Raw genomic sequence first — 25,217 nt, forward strand, 5'->3', positions numbered from 1 at the left:
GTACGATTATACCTCTTAGCCACACCATTAGGAGACGGATTATAAGGGGCTTTCAACTCCCTTTTAATCCCATTTTTATCACAAAAACGTTGAAATTCAGCAGATACATACTCTCCTCCATTATCATATCTGAGACATTTAAGCTTAGTACTCTTTTGCGTAGTGACAAAATTATGAAATTTCTTAAAAACATTAAAAGTCTCACTCTTACTTTTCAACAAATGCACCCATCCTTGTCAATGAATGTAACAAAATACAATGCACCACCAAATGACTTAACAGGCATAGTGCATACATCAAAGTGAATAAGATCAAGAGGATTAGCTTTGCAAGAGACACCAGAGTAATAAGAAGATTTCTTTTCCTTTCCATAAAGACAATCATTATAAAAATCCAAGTTTTTGCCTTTTACATCAACCCTCTTTAGAGAGGAAAGCACATCAATACCCTTTTGGCTCATATGGCCAAGTCTCTTATGCCACAATTCCATGTGTGAAGCAACTTCAACAACAACAAGAAACTTGCCAGGCAAATCTTTGCATCAAAGATAGTACCAAGTACCTCTTTTAGACCCTTTTGCAACAACCATAGAGCCCTTAAGCAACTTCCATGAACCCCCAACAAAGATGGTAGTATAACCATGTGCATCTAGCTGGCCAACATATAGCAAACTTTTCTTAATGCCTGGTACAAACCTGACATCATCTCTCTTCTTCTTATCTTTCATTTCCTTCTTCCTTTCTTGCTCTTTCTTGAATAACCTGCAATCGGGTTTCTTGTGACCCTTTTGGCCACATTGATAACAAGTGACATCCTTATCCTTTGTCTTGCTCTTACTTCTATTTTGAATCCTGATGCCCGCATCACGCTTTTGATTTCTACCTCTTACATTGTAGGCAGAACTTCCACCTTCCCTACTAGACTTGCATCAAATCTCTTCATTGAGAATAGACCCTCTCAGATCGTCATATGTGAGGGTGAAACTGTTGCTCAAGGAGACAACCAAGTTTTCCCAAGTATCTGGCAATGTCATAAGCAAGAAAATAACTTTCAGCTTATCATCGAATTGCTGAAGCCCACTATCTTGCAACAACTGACTCAGCATACCTATAAAAGCACTCAAATGCTTAGAAGCTGACTTCGAGTCATAAAGCTACATATTCACCAACTTTCGCATCAAATGCACCTGGTTCACAGGCGTGATGTTTTCATAATTGGACTTTAGCTTTTTCCATATTGCATAAGCAGAGTCCAAATGCTTGATGTCCATCAAAATGTCATCATTGATAGCCATTTTGATGTAGGCCATAGCCTTCTTATTCAACCTGGCCCACTCTTTGTCAGACAAACCTGGCGGCTTATTCTCTTCCAATGCATCTTCACAATCCTTTAAGAAAAGGATACCTTGCATGCGTTCTTGCCAGAGGTCGAAGCCTTGACCATCGAAACGTTTGATTTTCATCTTTTAGTGTCAGATGTGGAAGAGGAAACAGCCATTTTAATTCAACCACAAGTGTGTATACAAAAGAGATGTAATAGGCTGAAAATTTCAGCAAATAGGAGCAACCACAAGACTTTGCATACGATAGACCACAATTTCTTTACATGAAACTGTCCAAATCTGAAATTTCAGCTGAAAAGTGCAATTTCAAGCACCTGTACTCAGCTTTTTACTCAATTTTTCACAACAAACATCAATACATATTATCCCACAACTTTGGTACACCTGCGTATTGCTGTTTTGACGTGTTATAACCTGTAAATCACATGTTTTGACCTTAAAAAACCCTATTTTGGGCTGTTTTGGTGACCTTTTCGACTCCAGAAGCAAGGGGCTTTGTGATGAAAGTGAAATTGATCGTGTGAGAGCAATTTTAACTTGCTGTCTAGCAGACTGCACAAGGCTGTTTTGAAACCCTAGGGCTCTGATACCAGTTTTGGAAGCGCAAAGCAAAAAGTACCGGTAGGTGCACGTGGCAATGTAGTGCAAGATTAACGCAAGAAGCAGGAGGCGGAGTGCAGCAGAGAGGAAGCGCTAGGGATCGAAGCAGGGAGAGAGAGAGCTCACATTTTTGGGGAAAACTGAATAAGTGAGTTTTGGGTTTTCCCACTTTTATTATAAGTGACTTTAAAAAAATGTTACCAGGTTCAATATGAACGTGGACAAAGTATAAAAATGTATAAAAAGGGGTTATTTAGGCCTTTAACCCAACATCTTGTCTCCTCCTCCACGTGTGGAGGCGACGCCTTGACACAATTTTCAATTCTTATTTTTCTTTATCTTGTGTAGAAAAGGATTGAAATAGAATCTACTTTAGGTTCTTTATACATCAACAACCCAAGAAGGAGAGCAAAGGTCCGTGGCAAATGAGGACAATTGCAGAATAGCCTATTTAGGCTCCTAGCCTTTCCAAGGTTCCCTTTTACCAAACAATTAAAAGAGTTACCTTAATTAAATCACATCCTCCTCCCTTATCCCGATCCCTTCATGGATCTATTTTTCCTTCCTCCATTTTCTCTCGAGATCAGGTCTACTCGGACTAGGCCGATTTTCAGACGCATCAGTGGGTCCCTATCACTCGATCGGGACTCGCTCCCATTCAATTCCTTTTCTAGGGTAGTGAATGAACCTCAGCTCAAAACATAGACCAATGGTTATTAGTCCTAGCCAAAAAGGACCATCCCCCATTGCAACCCACAAGTAAACACCTGCGTCGGCCTTTTTCTACACATGTAAGACAAAGTTCACACTTCAATCTTCTATGTTATGCTAGGGCTATCAATGTCAAATCTTCTCGGTAAAATTTTCATCCTAGTCAAAATTTAGAGAAAGTTCCTTGATTTATAATCTCTTAGTTCCTGATTTCCTTTTAATGTCTACTAAAAAAAGATCTTAAAAAACCAACGAATCTCTTGGAAGTTTAAGGTTTTGTCTCGACGTAAGTTTCAAGTTAACCCCGTCATAAACGAATCCCATATGTTTTCTTTGCATCACTTGCCATCCGCAGGGCATCTCCATGGAAGTGATGGAAGTTTTATGTTCAAGCAACCCGGGCCTCACTTCCGTGAAGCTATCCCCTTACTCCCCCCTTTGAATGTGCAAAACAATCTTGAAAGTAGACAAACTTGAAATGAACAATGTATATGCTTTCTACAATGAGTTTTTCTTTGATGTGATCTATGCATGGTAAACACAAAGCTTTGGAATACACCAACCTGTAATCTTGAGACCAATAATCAGTAAACTTTCTTTGAGTGCTTATGCAAGAGTGAAACACTTCCATGCATGGTAGTGTAAGATTAAAAAATTGCAAAGTCCCTAAGAGTGGACATACTAGTGTAGTAAAAAATTCTCATGTAATAGTGTATAAATGATTAACAAATTCTTCTTTAAGAAGGGATTTAGGCAAACCTTTTTTACCGTGGAGAGGATTAACTATGTAGCTCTATGAGAGGTTTAATGGTTTGGGGTTTTCCAATTGGCAAGAGAGGGGGGGATAACCTTAATTGGAAGGGAATTCCCACTTCCAAGGAAAAAACTCCTTTGATTAAGATAGAGTTACCCTTCAAAACTTAACTCTCCTTGAGAGAATTAGTATTAACTTATCTGTATCACTAAAAAAATCTTACACACGTGTTCTTTTTCTCTTTGAAAGAAGAAAAATCATATTTCTTAATTTTAAATTAAAACTTGTGAACCTTTCATAAGAGCATTATTTTTAGAGTAAATTATAATGCACTTTGAATAAAATGGTTAATTCCAAAAAAAATCAATACTTAATTGCATGTGATTATGTAGCAAATATCTCGTGTTTCTTAAAAATAGAAAAATATATTTTTGGTGGAGTTTAAGGTATGCATATATATTAATCATCATCCAACATGCATGTATTTTAATATGATCTCCAATCACCTATGGTTAAAGAGAGTGCTTTTTACTCTCTCTTTGTCATATTAGTCTGGTAATCTAGAGATGAGAACTTGAAAAATAAGTATGATCTCTAGTCACCTATGGTTAAAGAGAGTGCTTTCTACTTTCTCTATGCCATTTTAGTCTAGTAATGTAGAGAACGGAACTTGAATATTAGTATGATCTCTAGTCACCTATGGTTAAAGAGAGTGCTTTCTACTCTCTCTATGACATATTAGTGTGGTAATCTAGAGAACTTGAAACAACGGAACTTGAAATAACATCATAGTTAGTGGTTAGCAACGTTGTTAGTTGACAAGATAAAATTAGTAATTTGTCCTTCTAAGAAAGAGGAAAGTTTTCTTATGTGAACGTGAGAGCTTAAGCATGAATTAGTGTAGAATGAAGAGTAACCCAATGTTTAAGGTGTGCAATGCAATGAAGATGACAAGAAAAACATTACCTTGGTGTGTGTGTGGAAAGAGTCTTCTCCTTGCTTTGGGTGATTGAAGACCACCAATTGTGCTACTTGGAAGGAGAGAATGGAAGGAGGCGAGAGAGATTCAAGTTATGGAAAGCTTAGGGGTTACAAGAGAGTGTAATGGGATGAAGAAGATCAAGTTATAGGAAGCATAGTTATGGTTTTTGGCCATGGATTCTCTTGGAGAGGAGGTGTGTGTGTGTGTGGTGGTGCAAGAGGTTTGGCTATGGCTTCCTCAAGCTTCTCTACAATTTACTCATCCTAAAAATGAAGGAGAGAATTCCTCTTTATATGCACATTTTTAAAAAGTTATTTCATTTATCTTTATAGCTTATCTTTCTTTGATAGCTTGTCTTACTTATCAAAACTTTCTCAACAAGCTACTTACTCACCTTTATCCTTATCTTTTCTTTCTTTTTCTTTTTCCTTTTTCATACCTTATCTTTTTCGTTATGATAATTTTTTCCAAAATGAAAAGTTAATTTCTATGCATTGGTTATGTCCATGTTCCAATGGCATAAGCCGAAAGTGTCTCATGAGTATACTTTAGTGCTTACATTGAACCTGAATGTTCTCGAACATTTTTCTCTTTCTATTTTTTTTTCTTTTGCATCTTTTAAGTCGGTGTCTTAGATGTGTTGGCCTTGCATAAGGACTAGGAGAAGGCCCTTACAAACTCCCAAAAAAAAAAAAAGAGTTGTCCTCCGCTCGAAATAAGAAAGGAAGATGGTAAAATCTTCAACCGCAAGTTACACATTTAACTTCTAGGTAATGCTAATTTGTTCTTAGCTAGCTAGCTCATCTATATAAGGAGCAATCTCTACTTCTTTCTTACAGTATTCTTTCATGAGTCTTTCTTTTTTCTTCTCATCTCCTTGTCAAGAACTTCTTAGGATTGTCTCTTATAACCCTTTTCATTGTCTCTTTGCTCATTACCTTACTAAATATGGATCACTGGCAAGAGTTGGTTTTATATGTGGCCATTCCTCATCTACAACAAACAAGTGAATCAGTTAAGAGGGATTGTGTGATTTGATATGAGACCTGCTTTTCCCTCACTTGGAAACTTCAGTAGCTCAAACCAAAGGATGGATGTTGACATAACAAGGGTGACACTTTGGGATCCGGATCACTTTTGTAACAATATCTTCTTGGCTATGGTAATTGAAGCAATATTTTTGGGTCCTTGATGCTACTGTGTGATGAGGTCGATGTATCGTGGGTTCTCTTGCACAATTTCTTCCTCATCAAAAGATATATCTTTATCCTCACTTTGGTTTACCTCTTAGAGGTCCCTTTAAGTTCTCACCTCATACTCAAGAGATCAGTGCAGCAATTTCACAGCGAATTCTTCCTATGGATGAAAGGCCTAATATGTGTCCGGCTTGTGATAGTTGCTTTTGTGATCATGTGATGGACGGGCTTATTGACTTGTAAAAATCCATCTTTGTTGTATCTTTGAACAAGTTCATCGTTTATTTAAGATCTTGGCTCTTGTTTTAAATCCTTCTTTCTCTGATTTCTCTTGACAAGCACAGTAAAATTTGTTCTTGGCTTCCTATCTCTGGTATTTTGTAGAGTCCCTTGAGAGAAATACAAATTTAGCTAGCTTAGTTACAAAGGATAACATTAATCTTGTTATTATGTGTAATGGAAATGGCCTATGAACTTTGAGAATAGCGGAATTAAGAGAATTAGAGTGAGCATTTGTGTGAGACTACTTTGAGAACATAGAGGGTGAACTTAACTAGTGGTAGCAACAGAACCATAATAGTTAATTAACTTGGCACGAGAAATACTTTTGCAAGAGAGAGGGTTAGAGAACTTGACAATAGTTGAGGACCAGATTTATCTCGAGCCACAGTCCCCCCTCCAATAGGTGTTTGTACTATAGATTCTCCCATCAAGAGAGACTTGGTACAATACAATCTTTGTGTTCCTTGTGACCTAGGTGATATAATGAAGATGAAAATCTTCATGCATCACGAGCATAACATAATCTTTGCAAAAATCATTAACCATCCCTCCCTGGACTCAGTCCAAAGGCCTCAAACACCTTCAAAGGTGGAGAGAGGTAGCGGGGAATGAGGGTAGGAAAGAGGAATAAGAAACATTCATAGGAGAAAGAAATAGTTCCTCACTTATCGTCACTCTTCTTGCTTAGCATACATAATAGCATAATAATAAATATGGAGAAGATGGCAAGATTAAGAATTGGAAGCATGTCTCTTGGTTGGATTTGCATTCCATAGCAAAGAGTGTTGGTGCAGGATCTCAACTTCTCTACAAACATGGAGAAGGAGCTGAAGCTCTTGCACTTTGCACCTCACACAATGAGAGAGAGAGAGTGTTGTGTGTATGGAAGAGTATGCCCCCAAAGATAGCCCCTAGCTTCCTTGGTCAACCCCCTCTTCTAGCTCATGTTGGAAGCTCATTGGACCCCTTCAGTCCTAGCCAATCACATGCAGAGTGAATATCAAGAAAGAATGCTAGCCTTGGGACAAGTTTCCTCCTTTCCCCTTTGAGAGAGAGGACTTGATAAATGCATACACAATCAATTAAACTAGCTAGATTATCATCAAACCGCTTGAGAGGCCAACCAATAGGATTTAGGCACCTTACGATAATAACATGGAGAGGAACTTGACATGTGTCCCTGTTGCTTCATTAGGCAAAGCTTGACTTGTGTGAGGGTGTGTGTGTTCTCTCTCTAGCTCCTATATTGAGGGCTCATCCCCCCCCCCCCCCCCCCCCCCCCCCCCCCCCCCCCTTGTGTATGATGACACCAAACAACTATTATGATCGATGATGATATTGGTGTTAAAATTTACGTTGATTTTACAATTGATACGGAACATGATATATTTGGCATGTTTATGATTATATTCTTGACAATGCTCTCACTAATGGCTTTAAAAAATATATATTAACTATGTATCTAGTGCAAGGACACACTCTAAACGGAAGAAAACGCTAAAGGAAAAATAAGCAAAAGAAAAACACACATGTATCAATGTGCATTGGACCATCTCTTTATATGGACCCAAAAAGTCTTTTTACTTTCCATTTTCATGGGACTGTTCATTTCCTAAACTCACCCTTCACTTATGAACTTGAGATGTTTTGAAAGGCTTTTCCTTTTTCTGAGATTGGGGAGACCTAATAGGGAGGATCCTAACACTTACATTGATCCAAAATTATATCTAAACTCATGGCAAGAGGCCATGGAAGCCGACTCACTAATATTTTTTCCTTGCATTGGACAAGTGTGTCTTAGTGTTTTCCTTCATGGGTTGATAGACTTGAGGCTGATTCATGAATTTCGGATTTGAGTTGTGATAGACTCTTCCTATGATAACATTGTTACCATTCTTTCTAATAAGGATTTCAATCAAACTTGCATATCTTTAATGTCAAGAAGGACGTAATATTGTTCATAATGTAGCTATGAAATCAGAAGAGGATACTGATTCACAACAGTTAGAACGTGCTTTTTATATTTGAAGGAATCCATTTCAAGGAGGGGACGAGCGCCTGTCCCCCCTCCCACCGAGGCCCCAACGAACGGACGACCTCAGATTAGGCAAGACCATTTTATGATTTTGCAAAAATTAAAGAGCTTCTAAATTGGATCCGACACACCATTGGGAAACTCTAATTCACTCTCTTACAAGCTTAGATACAAGATTGCAAAGAGGCGGGACTGCACCACACATAAATTAGGCAACCACGGAAGCTATTGCACAACAGTGATAAGTTGCAAGATTTTCCACTAAATAGAAGCCCTCTCTCTCTTCCCGGAGGCTTTCTCAGCTGATGTGTCAATTTTTAGGCCATTTTTCCACTTTGGACCAAAACTAGGCCATTTTCAGCTCATTTTTGACCCAAAAAAGACCAATTTTAATGCACAAAATCCCAAACAGAGTAAAAAAAATCCCTTAAATTATTGGATCACTTGCTTAAGCATAAAAAGCATAAATGTCCATTAGTTTCTACCAATATTCCATTTTGGGTCAGTTTCTATGGAATTTTATGTGACGATGCCTGTTAGCTACTATTTTTGGCAATTTTTGCATACATCAATCTTTATAGGCGACATGAGAATGCCACCATGAAACGCTTGAAATATGTACATCACAAAACCAAATTAGAAATCTTATCAAGTAGGAAAACACGCAAAAGTGCCACATCCAGGGCCACGAGTCCCTAGATAAGTATGTACATGACACTCTAAGAGGAGTAATCCACAACCGCCGCTAGCATTGCCGTGGAAAAACAAACGAAAATAGAAAGTGAAAATATTATGTACGCGGAAATACCCTAGGCTAAAAACGCGATAGTGGTTTACAAGAAATAAACACGGTAATAGTTACAAGAATATACCTGCAGCTATTACCGCATTTCTTGCCTCTAGTATTACTGCATTTATTACCACTAAGTGCCTATTCAAAAATAAAGGTGCTCATTGGGGCCACCCAAAATTGGGTGGCTCAAATGAGCACCTTTATTTTTGACATGCATAAAACAATGAAACATCAAATTTTTTTTGAAAGAGTATACTGAAAAAACAAAAAATTGAAATTGAATTTACTTTACCTTGACAATTTAATGTGCAGAAGATCAACTATTTAAAAAAGTTACAAATAAAATGAAAATAGTTGTATATACATTGTGCCACATTGGGACTTTATGAAAGATTGAACAAATATTTTTCTATTTAATCCTCCTCCTAGTCCACATGCATGTACATTTGATCACCTTGACTGTACATAAACCCAAACCAAATTAAACAAATATCAACAATACAAAACAATTGATACAATATTATTTGTTTAAACTTACCGCTTGTAGTAATCTAGTCGAAGTGATCTAACCGTTGCGTCGAATTGCTTGCGAGAGATGTGACTATTCTCAAACAACCATCACCAAGTATCGAATTCCGTATGCTGCTCCCAAAACTTGACCATCTCTCTGGTTGGTTGACTAAGAGTAATATTTTCCTACGTTAGCAATAACAATAACAAATCATCAACTATATCTTCATAATCATCAATTTTAACCAATCTTACATCTTTGTCGTTCCATGCTGCTTTGCCTCTTGAGCCATAGTGCGTGGGAGTTTGTCTGGTGCAAGCTTCGCGTTGTTGTTTGTAGGATGATCACATTGCAGCTTGATCGCTCTTTTCTTGAATTGCCCACTCCCACTCTGCATTTACCATGTTGCCACCACAATAGCTCACGTTTGGATCTTTAACTGGCTTGGCTGCTGCGTGCCATACACTCCACTGCTTGTTTTTCAAAATTATTTTTATGTAGCCCTCCAATCATTGTTGTGAGAAACGTTGATCGGGGAATTTGAAAATCTAGAATGTAGTGAGTCCTCAATGTAGCGTGCATGATCAGGCAGTTGGTCTCTAAACTTTACAAAACAATTCTTATACAGAAAATGTATAAGAATATGAAGATGGCATCGAAACGCCCTGCCCTATGCTGTACCAAAGTCCACCTTCCCACCATATTTTACCCTATAGTAGCACCCATGCGTGTGTGGCACAGGTGTGTTAGTATCTTCATCCTCTACGTCAGGGATGGCACACTCTGAAATAGGTGACTCTATCTCCCTCCCACTACCAAAATAAGCGAAGCTACAAGATCCCCCGCCACTTCGTCTCTCTCGGAGCTGCCTGCCTTGAGACGAGCGTCGATATACATCGCTAGGAGAAGTGCATCGATGGTGTTTTGGCAAAGCAGGAGTGAAACGGAGTGGCATGGGACCCTGTGATGCCATGGAGGTGGGACCCTGTGATGAAAGGGAGTACGACGATAAGAAGGGGCCATAGACTGAGGTGCCATTGGTGCGAGGCTCTGGATGTAAGGAGTCCCTCCTTGACTCCCCCAGGGTGTGGACTTCGGAGAAAGACCGTAGGTTGCAAGCTGCTGCAAAGTGTAGCGGCCAAACAATCCCTCGGTCAAACAAAAGTACTGGTCTTGTAAAGAGATAGCCCGCTGTAGGTTTGGATCTACGACCGATGGAGGAACCTGAGTAGAGTAGGTGTAGGATGGCCATGCCTGCAATTAGTAAAAATAAACTTATAGCACTCATGGTTTAGGGCTAACTAGCCACAAACAATCGATCTACATTAGGTTCCGGAGCTTTGTCCAAGACCCAAGGTAGTGCGACCTAAGACCCACATATTGCGTCTAGTGACTCTTCCTCCGACTACGATATCATGGAGGGGTATCCTACACAAAACCCTGAGAGATCGATTCAAGAAATGCATGTCTTGGGCCCACGGCTCGGGTGGAGCATGTTTAGCTTCTTAAAAGAGACCTTTAGTATAGCCACTTGCTCTGAACATGCAGCTAGCAAAGTAAATGAAGGGGGAGGGGAAGTTAATTCACCTTCATGTCTAATGTAGATCCCACACTCCTTGAGAGTGCCCATGTGAATATTCCATCGACTGCACTCCCTAGCCCTTTAGAGCGATTCCCCTCTAAAGTTTTATTACCTAATGGTAGGAGCCTTGCAGAATTGCAAGAGGTCGAATGCTATATCCTTATAGCTAGTAAAAAGGAAATTAAAAGCTTATGTAAGGTAGAGCAACGTAGAGAACTAAATCAAAGGTCCCTATGGTGTCAATTGTACCATTTGGGCCATTGTGATCCCTTGAATTAGTAGCCCCTAAGAGTCAAACCATAGGGAGCCACACTGAATTCACTTTGAAGGACACCCCCAACACCTCAAACCTACATTGGGAATTTCTAAATAAAAATTAGGAGTATGAACTTAAAACAAAGACTTTGATTGACCTATACACGGGCCACACATCCATGTGGGTTGGTTAGATGTTCTACAATCCACATTGGGTGCTACCAACTTGGAGGAGCAATGATAGGGAGTTTGTGATGTCATCCATAATGTGATCGAGTTGGAGAGGCAGAACAAAGGCATTAACATGCCTTCAACAGGTCTCATGATATTTTTGGATACAGGGAAGGCCAAACTACCAATCCTATCGTAAATGGAGACTCTCTTAGTGAGTCCAATGGATCCTCCATATGTCATTTTTCCAAGAGTCTCTGTACAATCTAAGCCCACAAGAAATTGTTTTACCTTTCTAAACTTAGCTCATCTTTCTCTCAATGACATATGGCTATCATGCCTACCCCATCAAGCATGGAAAAAAATACACCTTGGACCTCATTTGTTAGTAAATCACCGCTACTTATTAGTAGCACAGTGCATACAACATTACCCACAAGTGTGTATCAATCATATGTACCTATTGCTACTCATGCTCATGTAGCTCCTACACCCTCAATTACTTCAATAGTTTACGCTCCACAACTTCGATATTAAAGCTCTTATTCTAGTGGAGATAAACCAGCTGACATTAACATGTCATATCCTACATTTCTAGGTGGATCATTGTTTGGAAAAATTTAGCAGATTTTTAGAAGGCCATAATTTGTTTGCGGCAAATTTCAATCTCTTTTGAGCTTGTGTCTGCTCAGGACAAGGTGGTAAAGAAATCTTGCTAGTTGGCATGGATGAGGGAAAGGGTTGCATCGTATTGACATCGCATTTTTTTGCAGATGATAGAGACTTGCCAAACCAAGAGCTACCATGTATGTCCACTAGGAGGAGAGCTAACAAGTGAGAAAAGATGCTTAGATATTCTCTCTCTCTCTCTCTCTCTCTCTCTCAAAAAAAAAAAAAAAAAAAAAAAAGAGAAACAATATCACTATCACCAACTTTTCTCATCATATACAAAAGATCTTTACAACAAAATGTTGAGGTTGGAGAATCCCCAAGAAAAAGTCTTTTCACTTTCAGGGACCAAAGCTGACTAGATTTACTTCAATCTTTGACTTATTTTTCTTCTCTTCCACTTCACCTTGCACATTCTCCCACTTAAGTTTTAGACCTCATGAAAACCAAGCCAACGTGTGAGCACAATTAAACTACCTTGTAGGATATGTTCTCTCTCTCTCTCTCTCTCTCTCTCTCTCTCTCTCTCTCACTCACACACACACACACACACACAACTCTCTGAAAAAGTCTGCGTCTCTTTCAAAAAAAATTCAATAAAAAGATCCTTCTATTAGTTACTGAAACTGCCCATAGGGCTACAACCACCTCTTCAAGAGAGGGATACAACAACCATGATGGGAGACTCTCCCAATGAAAAAAACAGCATATGTACAATGGGGCTAAATCAAGAAATGGGGGAGGGAAAAGCCACACAGGTGGTCGGTAATGCCATCAAAGTATACCCTAGACCATGGTGTAAAAAGGCCCAGGAAGCCAGAGTTGAAGGAAAGCCTCTCTGCGCTCCCACATGCAGTCGGAGCTGCCATGCAATCCTCTGAGAGTATGGATCAGTTCTAGCCAAAAATCGCGAACAGTCTCTGTTGCTGGCATAGGGCGAGCCTCAAAGATGCGGAAGCAACGGGCCCACCTAATGAACCAGAGTGTCAGGCCATTGATGAGCTCCCAACACTCCTCTCTCTCACTGCACCAATCCTGTGGAGAAGCTCTGTATAGCAGGCTGGAGTGCGTCCCTTTCAATTTTTAGATTTCAAGTCTGCTAAAATATAATGCTAAGAGCCGATTGAAAACTCAAAACAACCAATTGAAGGGAGGGAAAGAAGGAAAAAATTCAGTTTGAAAATTCAAGAAAATAGAGTTCAATTGTAAAAAATGCCGTTATTCTGAGAAATTTCCTCTCTGGATGTTTGTGTAATTAATTTTTCCCGAACACTATTTGAAGCATGTGAACCGATGCGCTCTCTCTCTCTCTCTCTCTCTCTCTCTCTCTCTCTCTCTCTCTCTCTCTCTCTCTCTCTCTCTCTCTCTCTCTCTCTCTCTCTCTCTGACTGACACACTGAGCATACACTCATTAGAAGTATAACAAGATGACATTTGTCAAAAAATGATTTGCAGGAAAAACCCAGCAGCAGTACCAGAAAGTAAAACTTACTTTAGCAGCACTACATTCCAGAGAGACACCTACCTAAGATTAGTTAAGCTAATTCTTTGGAATCTCAACATCCCCAATCGTCAATCTCTGTTTGTAAATCCTTGGGATCCTTGCCATTCACAGAGAAACCCACACAAATGCAGTACCAACAATTTCCTGTACTATGCCAGCAAGCTCCTTTGCCATTGAACTGGGATGCATCACACCGGAAATCTCAATCACATCATTGAAAGAAATGTTTCCATTGTGCTTGATGTTCTTAAATGTATAATGAGAAGGAAAAGGAGTCTGCAGGTCAGAAACTAGCTAAGAGCTCATGGGACACACTACCATGGAGCAAAACCCTGTTGCAAATGCTAGGACTGAGGGGCAAGCAGAAGAAGAAGAAAACTCAATCGAGTGTTGCAACGGCTTGCATGGTCAGATTAATAGGAGGAATTTTCACAATGCAATTATGAGAGTAGCCAGCAAGTAGGCCTCTCTAATCTTAGAACAAAGAAAAATGTTGCAAAGTCATCGACATTTGTAAGATGAAAAGTAAACAATTTGTAAAGCTGTGAAGAATTTGAAGATAGTGAAGCATATGGAAGGTCGAACGTGTTCCAAGTTAACCTTACCGGATCATTTTGGAGGCGTTGAGACCTCTCGAAGACTCTGCACAATGTGAAGTAGCAAACTTGGCCAACTATGAAGGTCTAGATATTGATGCCATCATAGAGTGAGCAAAATGAGAGTGTAGGTGAGGCCAAAGCACAGGGCAGGTCTCTAGCCAGCAAATGCCATTGGATGAGTGACTGATCTGTTGGGTAATAGCTGCTCCATTGATGGAACCTGAGAACACATTGATGCAATGTTGGAGAAGGCAAGGTTGATTTTACATACAGAGGACGACAAGAGCGAGAATACATCTATGAGGGAGATGAAAAAACTCTACTAAAAAGATTGTAAGATACAACATGTAAAAGTTATAGCTACACGGTCCAAGCGTAGCTATAGCAGTCCTTCTCATTCAATCGATTCTAGTGCCTGCGAGGTATGGTGTGAGCCAGAGAAGGTGGGGACATGTCCTCTTTGGTCCATTTTCTCAATTATTTTAAAAGAACATATATAAGCTAGCATAAGCATTTAGATGAAAAAGGGATCATTTAGACAAAAATGGGCCTTTGGAAGGTGAAGAGCCTGAAATAGAACCACAAAAGGTAGGCTATGGGGGCCATCTTCTCACTGTCGCGGGTTGAAGCAGGTGTAGGGAATGTATCCTACTGACCATTCTCGTTAATCATGGGCGATCGACGGAGGTCGAGAGCCCTGATTACGTTGGGAATGGTCAGTAGGCGACCATTCCCGGCCTTCAAGCGTCGGGGGGAGGGGGGCCAACACTAACGTACTGGGTTGATTAGTTAGCAGTGTACAGCCTTGACATCTGGTGCAAATTTGCCTCAAGAACCCACTGAGTCTTGATTGTGCACCACCTGTCCAATTCTGCAGTCCTGAGTGCTCTTGAATTGCGGATCAGTCATGAAATGGCTGGCAATCATAATGGGCAATGATTGGAGGAGACAATCCCTTGGAACGGGTGACAATGAGTAAATTGAGGGGATTACGAGCGCTGATGTGTCGACAATTGAGCGCATTCCCACTGCTGAACTGGACTAACCTGATTAGTGAAATGGCAAGAGCTTTCCATGTGCTAACTTGTCAGACATCTGTGACGAACGGTTGGTTAGATTCCACAATTTGCAGACGCCCTAATTGGATGGCTAGGATCTTTAGTCCCCCCAACCTTGAAGGAAGGAGGAGGATGCGAGTGTCACTGCATCCGCATACCATCGAGGAGTATGTGTGCACATTCTCGAGAATATGACCGCGACTATTTTTGGGTTGGAATTTCTCCCTTTCCCCTTGCTTTTAACCGAATATTTTGGAAATTGAAAACGGCACGATATTAAGCTGACTGCTCACCTGTCTTTTTCACAATTTTTCTCTATTTTTGGGGCCGAATTTCTCCTTTTCCCCTTGCTTTTAACCGTCATTTTGGATTATAAGGTGACTACTCACTCCTCTCTCTCTCTCTCTCTCTACTCTTTCAAGGAGCGCGCGCCTCACTCCTCTCTCTCTCTCTCTCTCTCTACTCTTTCAAGGAGCGCGCGCCGGCGCGCGCTCCTTGAAAGAGTAGAGAGAGAGAGAGAGAGAGAGAGAGAGAGAGAGAGAGAGAGAGAGAGAGAGAGAGAGAGAGAGAGAGAGAGAGAGAGAGAGAGAGAGAGAGAGAGAGAGAGAGAGAGCTTTTTTGTAGCAGCGTATCAGCGAGATCGGTGGGGGCTTCTTCTCGTCGCAACTATGGCCGTGTCAGCAGAGAAGAAGGCTGCCAACCCCATGCGGGAGATCAAAGTGCAGAAGCTTGTGCTGAACATATCAGTCGGTGAGAGTGGTGATCGTCTCACAAGGGTTGCTAAGGTTCTTGAGCAACTAAGTGGGCAAACTCCAGTCTTTTCCAAGGCTCGTGAGGTCTTTTGGAATCAGGATGAATGAAAAGATTGCCTGTTATGTAACTGTTCGGGAAGCTAAGGCCATGCAGCTCCTTGAGAGTGGCTTGAAGGTGAAAGAGTATGAGCTCATCAGAAGAAATTTTAGTGACACTGGCTGTTTTGGTTTCAGCATTCAAGAGCACATTGATTTGGGTATCAAATATGACCCATCTACTGGTATTTATGGCATGGATTTCTATGTGGGGCTTGAGCGTTGTGGCTACAGAGTCGGTAGGAGAAAGAGGTCCAAGGCACGTGTTGGCCAAGGCACGGGTTGTGGCTATTACATCGTATATCGGTCTCAAGACTTGCGGCTTTGATGGCCTGAAAATTTTCAGAGCCTGAAATACTTACGTAAACGAGTTACTTTTGGCTGGAAATTTTTTGTGGTGGTTTTTTAGGTCTGCTTTTGTATTGCAAAGCCTACCTAGAAGTTTCAGAGTTGTATACCCAAAAGAGAGAGAGAGAGAGAGAGAGAGAGAGAGAGAGAGAGAGAGAGAGAGAGAGAGAGAGAGAGAGAGAGAGAGAGAGAGAGAGACTTTGGCGCACGCTCCTTGAAAGAGTTGAGTTTTGAGTGAGTGAGTGAGAGAGAGAGAGAGAGAGAGAGAGAGAGAGAGAGAGAGAGAGAGAGAGAGAGAGAGAGAGAGAGAGAGAGAGAGAGAGAGTTCCTCTGCTGGAGAGCAAGTTGGTCAATACTCACTCGTTATCTATGGAGGAATCCATCCCATGCAGAGTGCCCCATACTATATGCCATTTCAATCGCAATATCCAGGTGTGCAGCAGGGACAACCACGATTTACACTTCTCGAGCAAGCACAACCACATTATCTTGGGGTCCCGCTATTGCAACCACAATTTTCAGGTGTTCAATCACAGTATCTGAGTGCTGGCCAGCATGCTCAGTCTCAATATCATGGCACCCAACTACCTCAGACGCAATATCCAGGTGCTCAACAGGCTCGTCCTCAGTGCACTGGCCCACAATAGCAGCAAAGAACTTAGCCAAGTGGCGGTTCGAGAGTAGGAAGGCCGCCATGACGACCAGGTTGAAGAATAACAGGAAGAAGAGAGGTCACATCAGTGCATGCCATGGAAGAATTGGCAAGCACAAAAAGCATCCCGGAGGTCGTGGTAATGCAGGAGGTATGCACCACCATCGCATTCTGTTCGACAAATATCACCCTAGGTACTTTGGGAAGGTAGGTATGTGCCACTTCCACAAGACAATGAGCAAGTTCCACTGTCCCATTGTGAATGTGGATCATCTCTTCTCGCTTCTGTCCGACTCTACGAAATTTGATCTGGAACGAAAGGGGCCCTTGCTGGATGTCACACCGTTCGGGTACTTCAAGGTGCTAGGTAAAGGCAATGCTCCCCCCACTCCTCTGGTCATTTAGGAAAATTTCTTCTCTAAGATTGTGGAGAAGAAGATCAAAGAGGCTGGTGGTCAGATCTTCCCTTCTATTAACGTGTAGGCGGATGATAATGCTTATTTTGCTTCTCAGTTTAGTTGTAAAGGATTTTTGTATAAGGATTTGCAGAGATGTCCCCTTCCAAAGGGATCTTGCTACGCTAGAAAATCCACCTCCTCAATACGGCTACAGTAGAATTCTCAGTTTGTTACATTAATGGAGAAAAGGGCATCCTACGATATAGAGGCATACTGCAGCTCACCCTCCCCCGCTGATGCCTGTGCGGCGGATTGCGACGATGAAGAAGACCACGTCGCCAGGGACATAGCGGTAAACATGAGAAGCACCATGAGTATCAACACCGAGACTACCTCTATACTCAAGTTCGTTTCTGTCATGAAGACTAAAATACTATTGCAAAGCGCTAATGGGTCTCCAGGTCAAGAGACAGTCTGTAGTAAAGGTGTATCCAGTGACCTCATGGGAACAATTTAGAGACATTAAGCCTAGAGACGATTGAATGTAGCCTACTTTTTCTTTATATAAGAGAGAGAGAGAGAGAGAGAGAGAGAGAGAGAGAGAGAGAGAGAGAGAGAGAGAGAGAGAGAGAGAGAGAGAGAGAGAGAGAGAGAGAGAGAGAGAGAGAGAGAGAGATGGCCACGACGAAGAGGAAGCAAAAGTAGTTGCAGCATAAGCAATCATGACGGTAAGCGCCGTAAGGTTGGATGTAACAAGCATGGAAGAGGCCACACCAACCCCATCAGGTGCTCCAATGGTGGGCTATGTGTGCCCAAGGACAAGGTTGTCAAGTGGTTTCTTGCAAGGAACATTGTTGAAGAAGGTGCTGTGCGAGATATTCAAGATGCTTGCCTTTATGATGGGTACACACTTCCCAAGCTTTACGCCAAAATGCAGTACTGTGTTTCATGTGCCATTCACTCACGTTGTCTGTGTGAGATCCTGTACAACGAGAAGAGTTCGAGAGCCACCACAAAGGTTTAGATGCAAGGAGCATATGCAGAACCAGAATCAGCGTACCAATGTTCCCACTGTTAGGAAGTAGACAGGTGTATAATTAGTGCATAAGCCAGGAGAGGAAGAAGGCTCATGAATTTTGACTTCTATCATAGAGCTCTTAGAAGACGCATGCTACGAGCATTTCCAATGTGGTTGAAGCCATCAGTTGGATAGACATTGAGTGGATTTGGAGTCTTTTGAACGGGCTTGTATCTTATGTTTTGGAAATGTCTTTCTAAAGTCTTTTCCAAAAAAAAGAGAGACATAGAGAGAGAGAGAGAGAGGGAGGGAGAGAGAGAGAGAGAGAGAGAGAGAGAGAGAGACAGTCCGACTTGCTTTTGAGACTCTCAGTGCGTGACAGAGAGAAGCCTTGCAAGTGAACAAGACACGACACTCAAAATTCACTAAACTCGGCCGCTGAGAATGAGTGACCAGTGCTCGAAAAAAACTTTTTTTCCAAAAACTTGTCAAACCTACATGTTAGAAACAATTAAGGTAAATTAACTAAATTTGAAGGTTTTTATACCAATCTATACTAATTTTTTTCAAATTTTGGAGGTTTTCTCACCAACTATAAAATTTAGAGGTAAATCTCAAAATTTGTTGGTGGGGTTACACTAAACCTAGGTTTTTGTTACACTACACCTAGGTTTTTTTCGAGCACTGTGAGTGACTTATATAAGAGGGACTGAGTCTGAGAGGAGCGAAGATAGCGTAATTGGCTAGATTTGTTGAGAGCATGCACACCCCTTCCATGCAGAGCTTGATGCCAGTAGCGGAGTCAGACCCACTTTTGTGGAATTCTAGAAGAAGGTGGAGGTAGGGAATGCTGAACAAGGGCATCAGTGCATCAAAGTCATTTTTGACGCGCGACCAAAAAGGTTGGTTTTTTAGAAAAGATTCCTCGATTGTGATCTCACAACTGTGGAAGACGAACCTCATTCTCTCTCTCTCTCTTTGTCTCTCTCTCTCTCTCTCTCTACAGGCATTGGAATGAAGGACACAATAGTAATAGTCCCATGGTCCCTCCAAAGTAGTTGGTATACTGCATGCAATGCCTTCACAAAGCAGCCTACGTCACATGGCACTCAAGAAAGCAAAGGATATCTTTCAAGTTCAAGAGATACCTATGCATTATGACGGACATGTGGCATTTGAGTTACCATCTCTTGGTTTATTTGTGCCTGAAATTACGACAATTGCAACATGTGAATTTACCATGGAGAATAAGTTTGCACAAATAGAGTTTTGGAATATGCTCAAAAAGATGGTTCGGAAGCAAGGGAAAGACTTGTATCAATGTGTGTGTGAACACATTAAAGGAAGAGTATGGCTCTTTTGTTTGAGACTATTTTAATGTGTGTGAACACATTAAAGGAAGAGTATGGCTCTTTTGTTTGAGACTGCAACATGGTTACTTTGCTACACTATAATCTATAGAGTAACTATTGAGATCTTGATCTAATATTTTACATTGCTTATGCTCGCTCGGAAGTACTCGCTCGAGGATTGGGATTCCTCATAATAATTAATCAAGGATACATAATCTCAACATCAATTAATCGCATCCTTGTTAGATAATACAATAACAGCTCTATCATAACTCTATCATAAGAAGGATTCTTTACAATATTAAGAAGTTTTATTAAAAATTAATCTTATGGAATAGCATCACCATTAGTAGAAAGTTGGTTAACAATATTCTTGAATGATTTAATATGCGAAGTCAAAAAATCACAAACATCAAGCATAAGGGATTCTTGAAGAGGAGAAAGAATCTACTAATGAACCACTTCATCACATCAGACGTAGTCATTATCGTTGTTTTCCATTGCTCAAGATAGGTCCTTCAATCACAGAAGTGTTATTACAGTCCACATGAAGAGGTTGAAATGTATATTCGTAACTACTAGAAACAACATCAAAAATCTCATCTCCTTGAAGGATCAGTAACATCTTTATTTCCTAATTGGAAGTTAAGAGCGTCAAATCCATCGTGCTTAACTACGATACAACATGATTCAATCTAGTTACAACAATGACACTAAAGTTGTTTAAAGCTCAAAAGTTCATGATATCATACACAATGCACTCACAATATGGAAACTATATCAACCATCTACTTGAGAATCATAGAAGTTTTGAACATGATAAAGACTGTGCATGTATACTTTCTTTTGTCTTTATCAAAAGAGGTTTTTTTTGGTAAGATTGTGATAGCTCCGATACCATGTTGAAGGAAGAAGAATAATAATTTGGAGGACTAGCACAACTAAGTTGCATTTATATGCCCGTATATCAAAAATTATAAGTCTACAATGTCAAAGTGCTCAAATCCGACCTTGGATGAGCAGTTTACGGCCAAAATAGGCTCCAAAATGAGCAAAAACACAGTTGCGGCTGTTCCTCCTCTTCTCTCAACTATTTTTCTGGTCTTCTCTCAGTTTTTTCAGTTTCCACACTTAGCTTTATTACTTGGGCACCCTTGGCCTTTTAGTTGACCTCAAATGGACCCCGAACAGGCCAAAAACTGACCTCGCAGTGCATAGTTGTCACCTTTTTGCATCATCCGCACACCTGGCACTTGCTTTTTCAAATAATGCATCCCGCCACCACGTGAAGTGGCCCCAAAATATGGTCCTCATGATGACCTTTCTGCATAATTATCACAAGAAAACACCCACGTTGTGTCCGTACTTAGCCACGTGCAAGTATTGACCCCATTCGGCTCCCTGATGCCACTAGATGCCATCTGATGCACCTGCTTACCTCATGTCGGCGGCTCGTGGATAGATTCCTCGAGACGTTTTACGCGCTACCAACTCCTCATTATTATAGAAAAAACACACTAGTACTCATGACGATGAAAATCGATGCACTATGTACACCCTGTCCTACCTGTACACATGTGGGCCCCACGTAACCACTTGGCTCTGGAAAATGGAAAATCCTTTATTTGATGCACCATGCATGTGTATATACATATGTGCAATCCCTTGATCCAAAAAACTCCTGACAACATGTATTTCCAAATAAACCGTATTTTGATTGAACTATTTTTTGATCGGAATATAGTTCGATCAAAATACTATTTGCCTTCTAAAAAAAGGCGCCACGATAGTTCAAACGACCTATCACGATTGCTAGAGAGAGAGTAGTGAGAGAGAGAATTCAGAGCAGAGTAGAGCATAGCATAGCAGAGGGGAGCCGAGCCGAGCAGGTAATTTTTTATTTTTATTTTTTGTGAAGTTTATTTGCTAACGCTATTGTTGTGGAGCTTTGCTCGCACCTCAGTGTTAGTTTGCATCTTGTTTTTGCTAGCACTATTGTTGTGGAGTTTTGTTCACTCCTTAGTGTTAGTCTGCAGGTTTAGACACCCGTCCTTGACTGTGTTGATCCTCGTGACACACTACAAGGGGGGTTAGACTTTAGATGCTTTGTCATTCACTACTGCTGACCTCAGTGTTGCACTGGAGGGAGTAGCTTAGGTTGTACAATTAGATTTTCCGTTCCTTGTTGTTGACCACCGAGTCACATTGCCACGGAGGACTTAGCTTTCTTACATCTTTTCTTCCTAGTTGTTGCTGACCATTACATTGCACTACTGGAAGATCGGATTTAAAAAAATAGATTCTTCATCTTTGTCTGTTGTCCTGACCATCGTGTCACATTGCAAAGAGGATTTTAGGGTTGCCAAATCCTTTGATCTTCACTGTTGCTGACCATCACGTCGCACCATAAAAGATTGGATTCAATAGATTCTTTGTCTCTGTGTGTTGCTGACTATTGTGTCGCACTGCAGGGAGGAGTTTAGGGTTATCAAATCCTTTGTTCTTGACTGTTGCTGAACATCGTGTCACACCACAAGAAGATTGGATTTAATAGATTCCTCATCTTGATTGTTGTTGACCACCATGTCGCACTGCAAGGAGGGTTTTAGGGTTTTTAAATCCATCGTTCTTGGAAAATTGGATTTAATGGATTCTTTATCTGTGGTTGTTGCTGACCACCATGTCACACTGAAGGGAGGGGATAGATATTTTACATCCTTCGATCCTGAATGCTTTGACCATCACGTCGCACTACAGGTTGATTGGATTTAATCACTTCCTCGTCTCTAGTTGTTGGTGACCACCATGTCACACTGTAGATAGAGGTTAGGTGGTATTAATCCTTTGTCCCTGACATCTCTGACTTCCACATCACACTGCAAGGATATTGTTATTATAAGTTTTTTTGTCTTTGTCTATTGCTGACCATTGCGTCGCACTACAGGGAGGAATTATATATGCTTTACAGTTTCTCTTTACTGGTTGTCATTATTGTCCATGAAATGTTTAGATCTTTCATTACTAGTTGTTATTAATGTCCATTAAATGTTTTTGTTTAGAACTATTTACAATCATATATGTCAAAATTTATATCTGTTCTACATTTACCTTACTTATATTTGCTTCGTGTATTTTCAGGCTTCAGTCATGGTAGAGACAAATTTAATGCATCAGCATCACAAAATCATTTGTGATGCTCTAGTTTTGTCTCTCTATGGAGTGGTAGACGATCATTTGCGACGGGCATTTGATCCACTACAGGCAACTTAGTTCAATGATTTTGTGATTGAACTTGTGGAATAGTGTTGGCTGAAGTTTTGCAATGCATTCCGTGTTTCATTTGACCGAGCTCTATGCACTAACGGAGTGATGCATAACAAAGTCTCTCATATATTCTTAAACTCTTGGTAACGTGTATTCTAGAGCCCTCCGAGGTTCTAAAGCGCAAAGTTTTATGAAATGTAAACAAACATCTTGCCAGTGAAAATTTCTCAAACCCTTAGATGGACCCAAAATATGGGATTTAATTATTTTTTTAATGGAGCCCATAATGTTGGGTATCATGTTGTAACCGAATCTTTGGCTTGAGGCATGTTGATGATTAGACCAATAACAAAAAAATTTGTCATTAATGGTATGCAATGTGTGGTGATATTTCAAACTACATCTTTAATTTTATTTTTAGTTAAATCTTTAAAGTTTTTCAAGTTGAGGTTTTAAAGTATTTCAAGTTGGATCGCTAAAATCCTCTAAACCATCTCTCTTTTCTAGGTGCTAACACCTGTCTCATTAAAGTTTATTATTTTTCAATTCAAGTATGGAAGATATTGCTCCCGACTAGAATGCACCGCAGACTCTTCATCCTTTGCTTAATCATGCATTGGCTCAACAAATTTACAAAGAGGAAGAGAGTTGGGTGGCTCAAGGAGGTATTAGCGCTTTGGCTACGTCCCAGGAAGACGAAGCAAAACTTCAAGGGGAGCCACTGAATTACAAGAAATGCAGCCTAGCTATGCCCGAATCACTTTGTGTGCAATACATTATTTTGAATCAATGGAAATGCTAAGGCTTCCGCTCCCTTGAAGGTTTCATATTGTGACAACACATTGTCCTCGCAAGAAATATCCTTTCAAGATTTATCCAAGTGTACAAATAGCCACCAAATAATAATGAAGTGGCAATTTTCTTTGTGCAATAATGTTATTGTTATAATGTATTGCGGCTCAAAGTAGATTCAAACGATCGTCCCACTACAGGAGGCATTGGCAAAAGATGCCTAGGTGAGAATATTCATGCACGGGAAGCCAATCAAGAAGATCCTCTTCGCAAGAGAGGTTGCACATATTTACCCGAAGAAACCGCAGTCATTGAGCAGCTTGCAACCCAGGGCGTGGATTTGGCAAGTCAAGGAGATACGCCAGCCATGCTCCATGCTCGTAAACCAGATCTAGAAATAAAGTTGGCATGGTACAAGGCAAGGTATGGGCATGTTAATGCAGAAGAGATAGGCAATGCGGGTCCAAGTGATTCATTTGGCAATTCAAAATTTTTTGTATCTGATCCCTTTGGAGAACAAGCCCATGAGTTAAATTAAATCTTCCAAACAATACTAAGCTCTTTTTGTATCTTAAATATCAATATTTGTAACTAAAACCTCTTTTTGGTATGTAAGTCTCTATTTGTTGGAATAAATGCATATGTCGGATGTTGCAATTGTGTAAGTTGTGTTCTCTGTTCCTTCCTATTTTTGACAATGATAGAGAGCAGATGGAGAGAAAGAGAGACAATGAGAGAGAGAGAGAGAGAGAGAGAGAGAGAGAGAGAGAGATTGTGAAGTTAAACTCCACATAACTTTTGCATTGCAAAATTAATTGAGAATATAGTACAAAATTTATAGCTCATCCGTTCCCTCAATCATAGGCACCATGTCATCAATTTCTTCAACATCTGAACATTCCGGATCAATATCTTCCGGGTTCCATTCCATTTCATCATCGGAGTTGAGCTCATTTGCAATTGCTTTGTGTGTTTGAAAGCGCACGAAGCTTTCTTCTGTGGCACATGTGGCTAACTTTGTTGGCTTATGCATAAGTCACATGTTACCAAATACATACACCAAGTCCGCAGCTCGTTTAGGACTTAATCCATTTCATTTTTTAGTATGTACGAAAGAAAACGAAGACCAATTTATTTCATAGCTACCACTTGAGGTGGAAATAGAAAATACTCTCACAGTCACATGTTGAAGTTCCACTTTTTCTCCACCGTACTCTTTCCACCAAACTAGTGAGTTCATCGTCTTGATAGCATCAATATGCCAAGGATCCCCAAACATTCCTTCTCTGCTAGTATATGCCGTTTTTTGTGTGTATGCCACCTGTCCATCCACATTGCCTAATAGTTGAGTACACACTTTCTTGAAATCATTGATCACTTCATTGTTTGAAGATTGCTCGTGCATCTGGAACTTGGGATCTAAGACAAAACCTGCTCCATGTAAAGGAGTATGCAGTTGCTCCCATCATCTTTTGACAAACGACATCATCATGGATTTCTC

At 40.5% G+C, this 25,217-nt stretch overlaps 1 protein-coding gene and 1 pseudogene across 1 annotated transcript; both read left to right on the plus strand.

Moving 5' to 3' along the window:
• The first annotated feature begins 15,672 nt into the window (after positions 1-15,672).
• On the plus strand, positions 15,673-16,220 carry LOC147454003 (large ribosomal subunit protein uL5-like). Its single transcript, XM_086517243.1, has 2 exons — positions 15,673-15,880; positions 15,972-16,220. The coding sequence occupies exons 1-2, from the start codon at positions 15,713-15,715 to the stop codon at positions 16,218-16,220; spliced, it is 417 nt and encodes a 138-aa protein (XP_086373369.1). The 5' UTR covers positions 15,673-15,712.
• A 714-nt stretch (positions 16,221-16,934) lies between these two features.
• LOC147454004 (large ribosomal subunit protein uL15x pseudogene) lies at positions 16,935-17,375 on the plus strand (annotated as a pseudogene).
• Positions 17,376-25,217: the final 7,842 nt, after the last annotated feature.

The sequence above is a fragment of the Adiantum capillus-veneris genome, chromosome 7, assembly GCF_014529385.1.
Source record: "Adiantum capillus-veneris isolate H3 chromosome 7, ASM1452938v2, whole genome shotgun sequence".
In the NCBI taxonomy this organism is placed as follows: Eukaryota; Viridiplantae; Streptophyta; class Polypodiopsida; order Polypodiales; family Pteridaceae; genus Adiantum; species Adiantum capillus-veneris.

Bases quoted from the DNA above. Each gene is read 5' to 3' on its own strand.
- LOC147454003 (XM_086517243.1), top strand. From the start codon at position 15,713: ATGGCCGTGTCAGCAGAGAAGAAGGCTGCCAACCCCATGCGGGAGATC. The intron at 15,881-15,971 runs GTCTTTTGGAAT...AGTGGCTTGAAG, and splicing joins TCTTTTCCAAGGCTCGTGAG to GTGAAAGAGTATGAGCTCAT.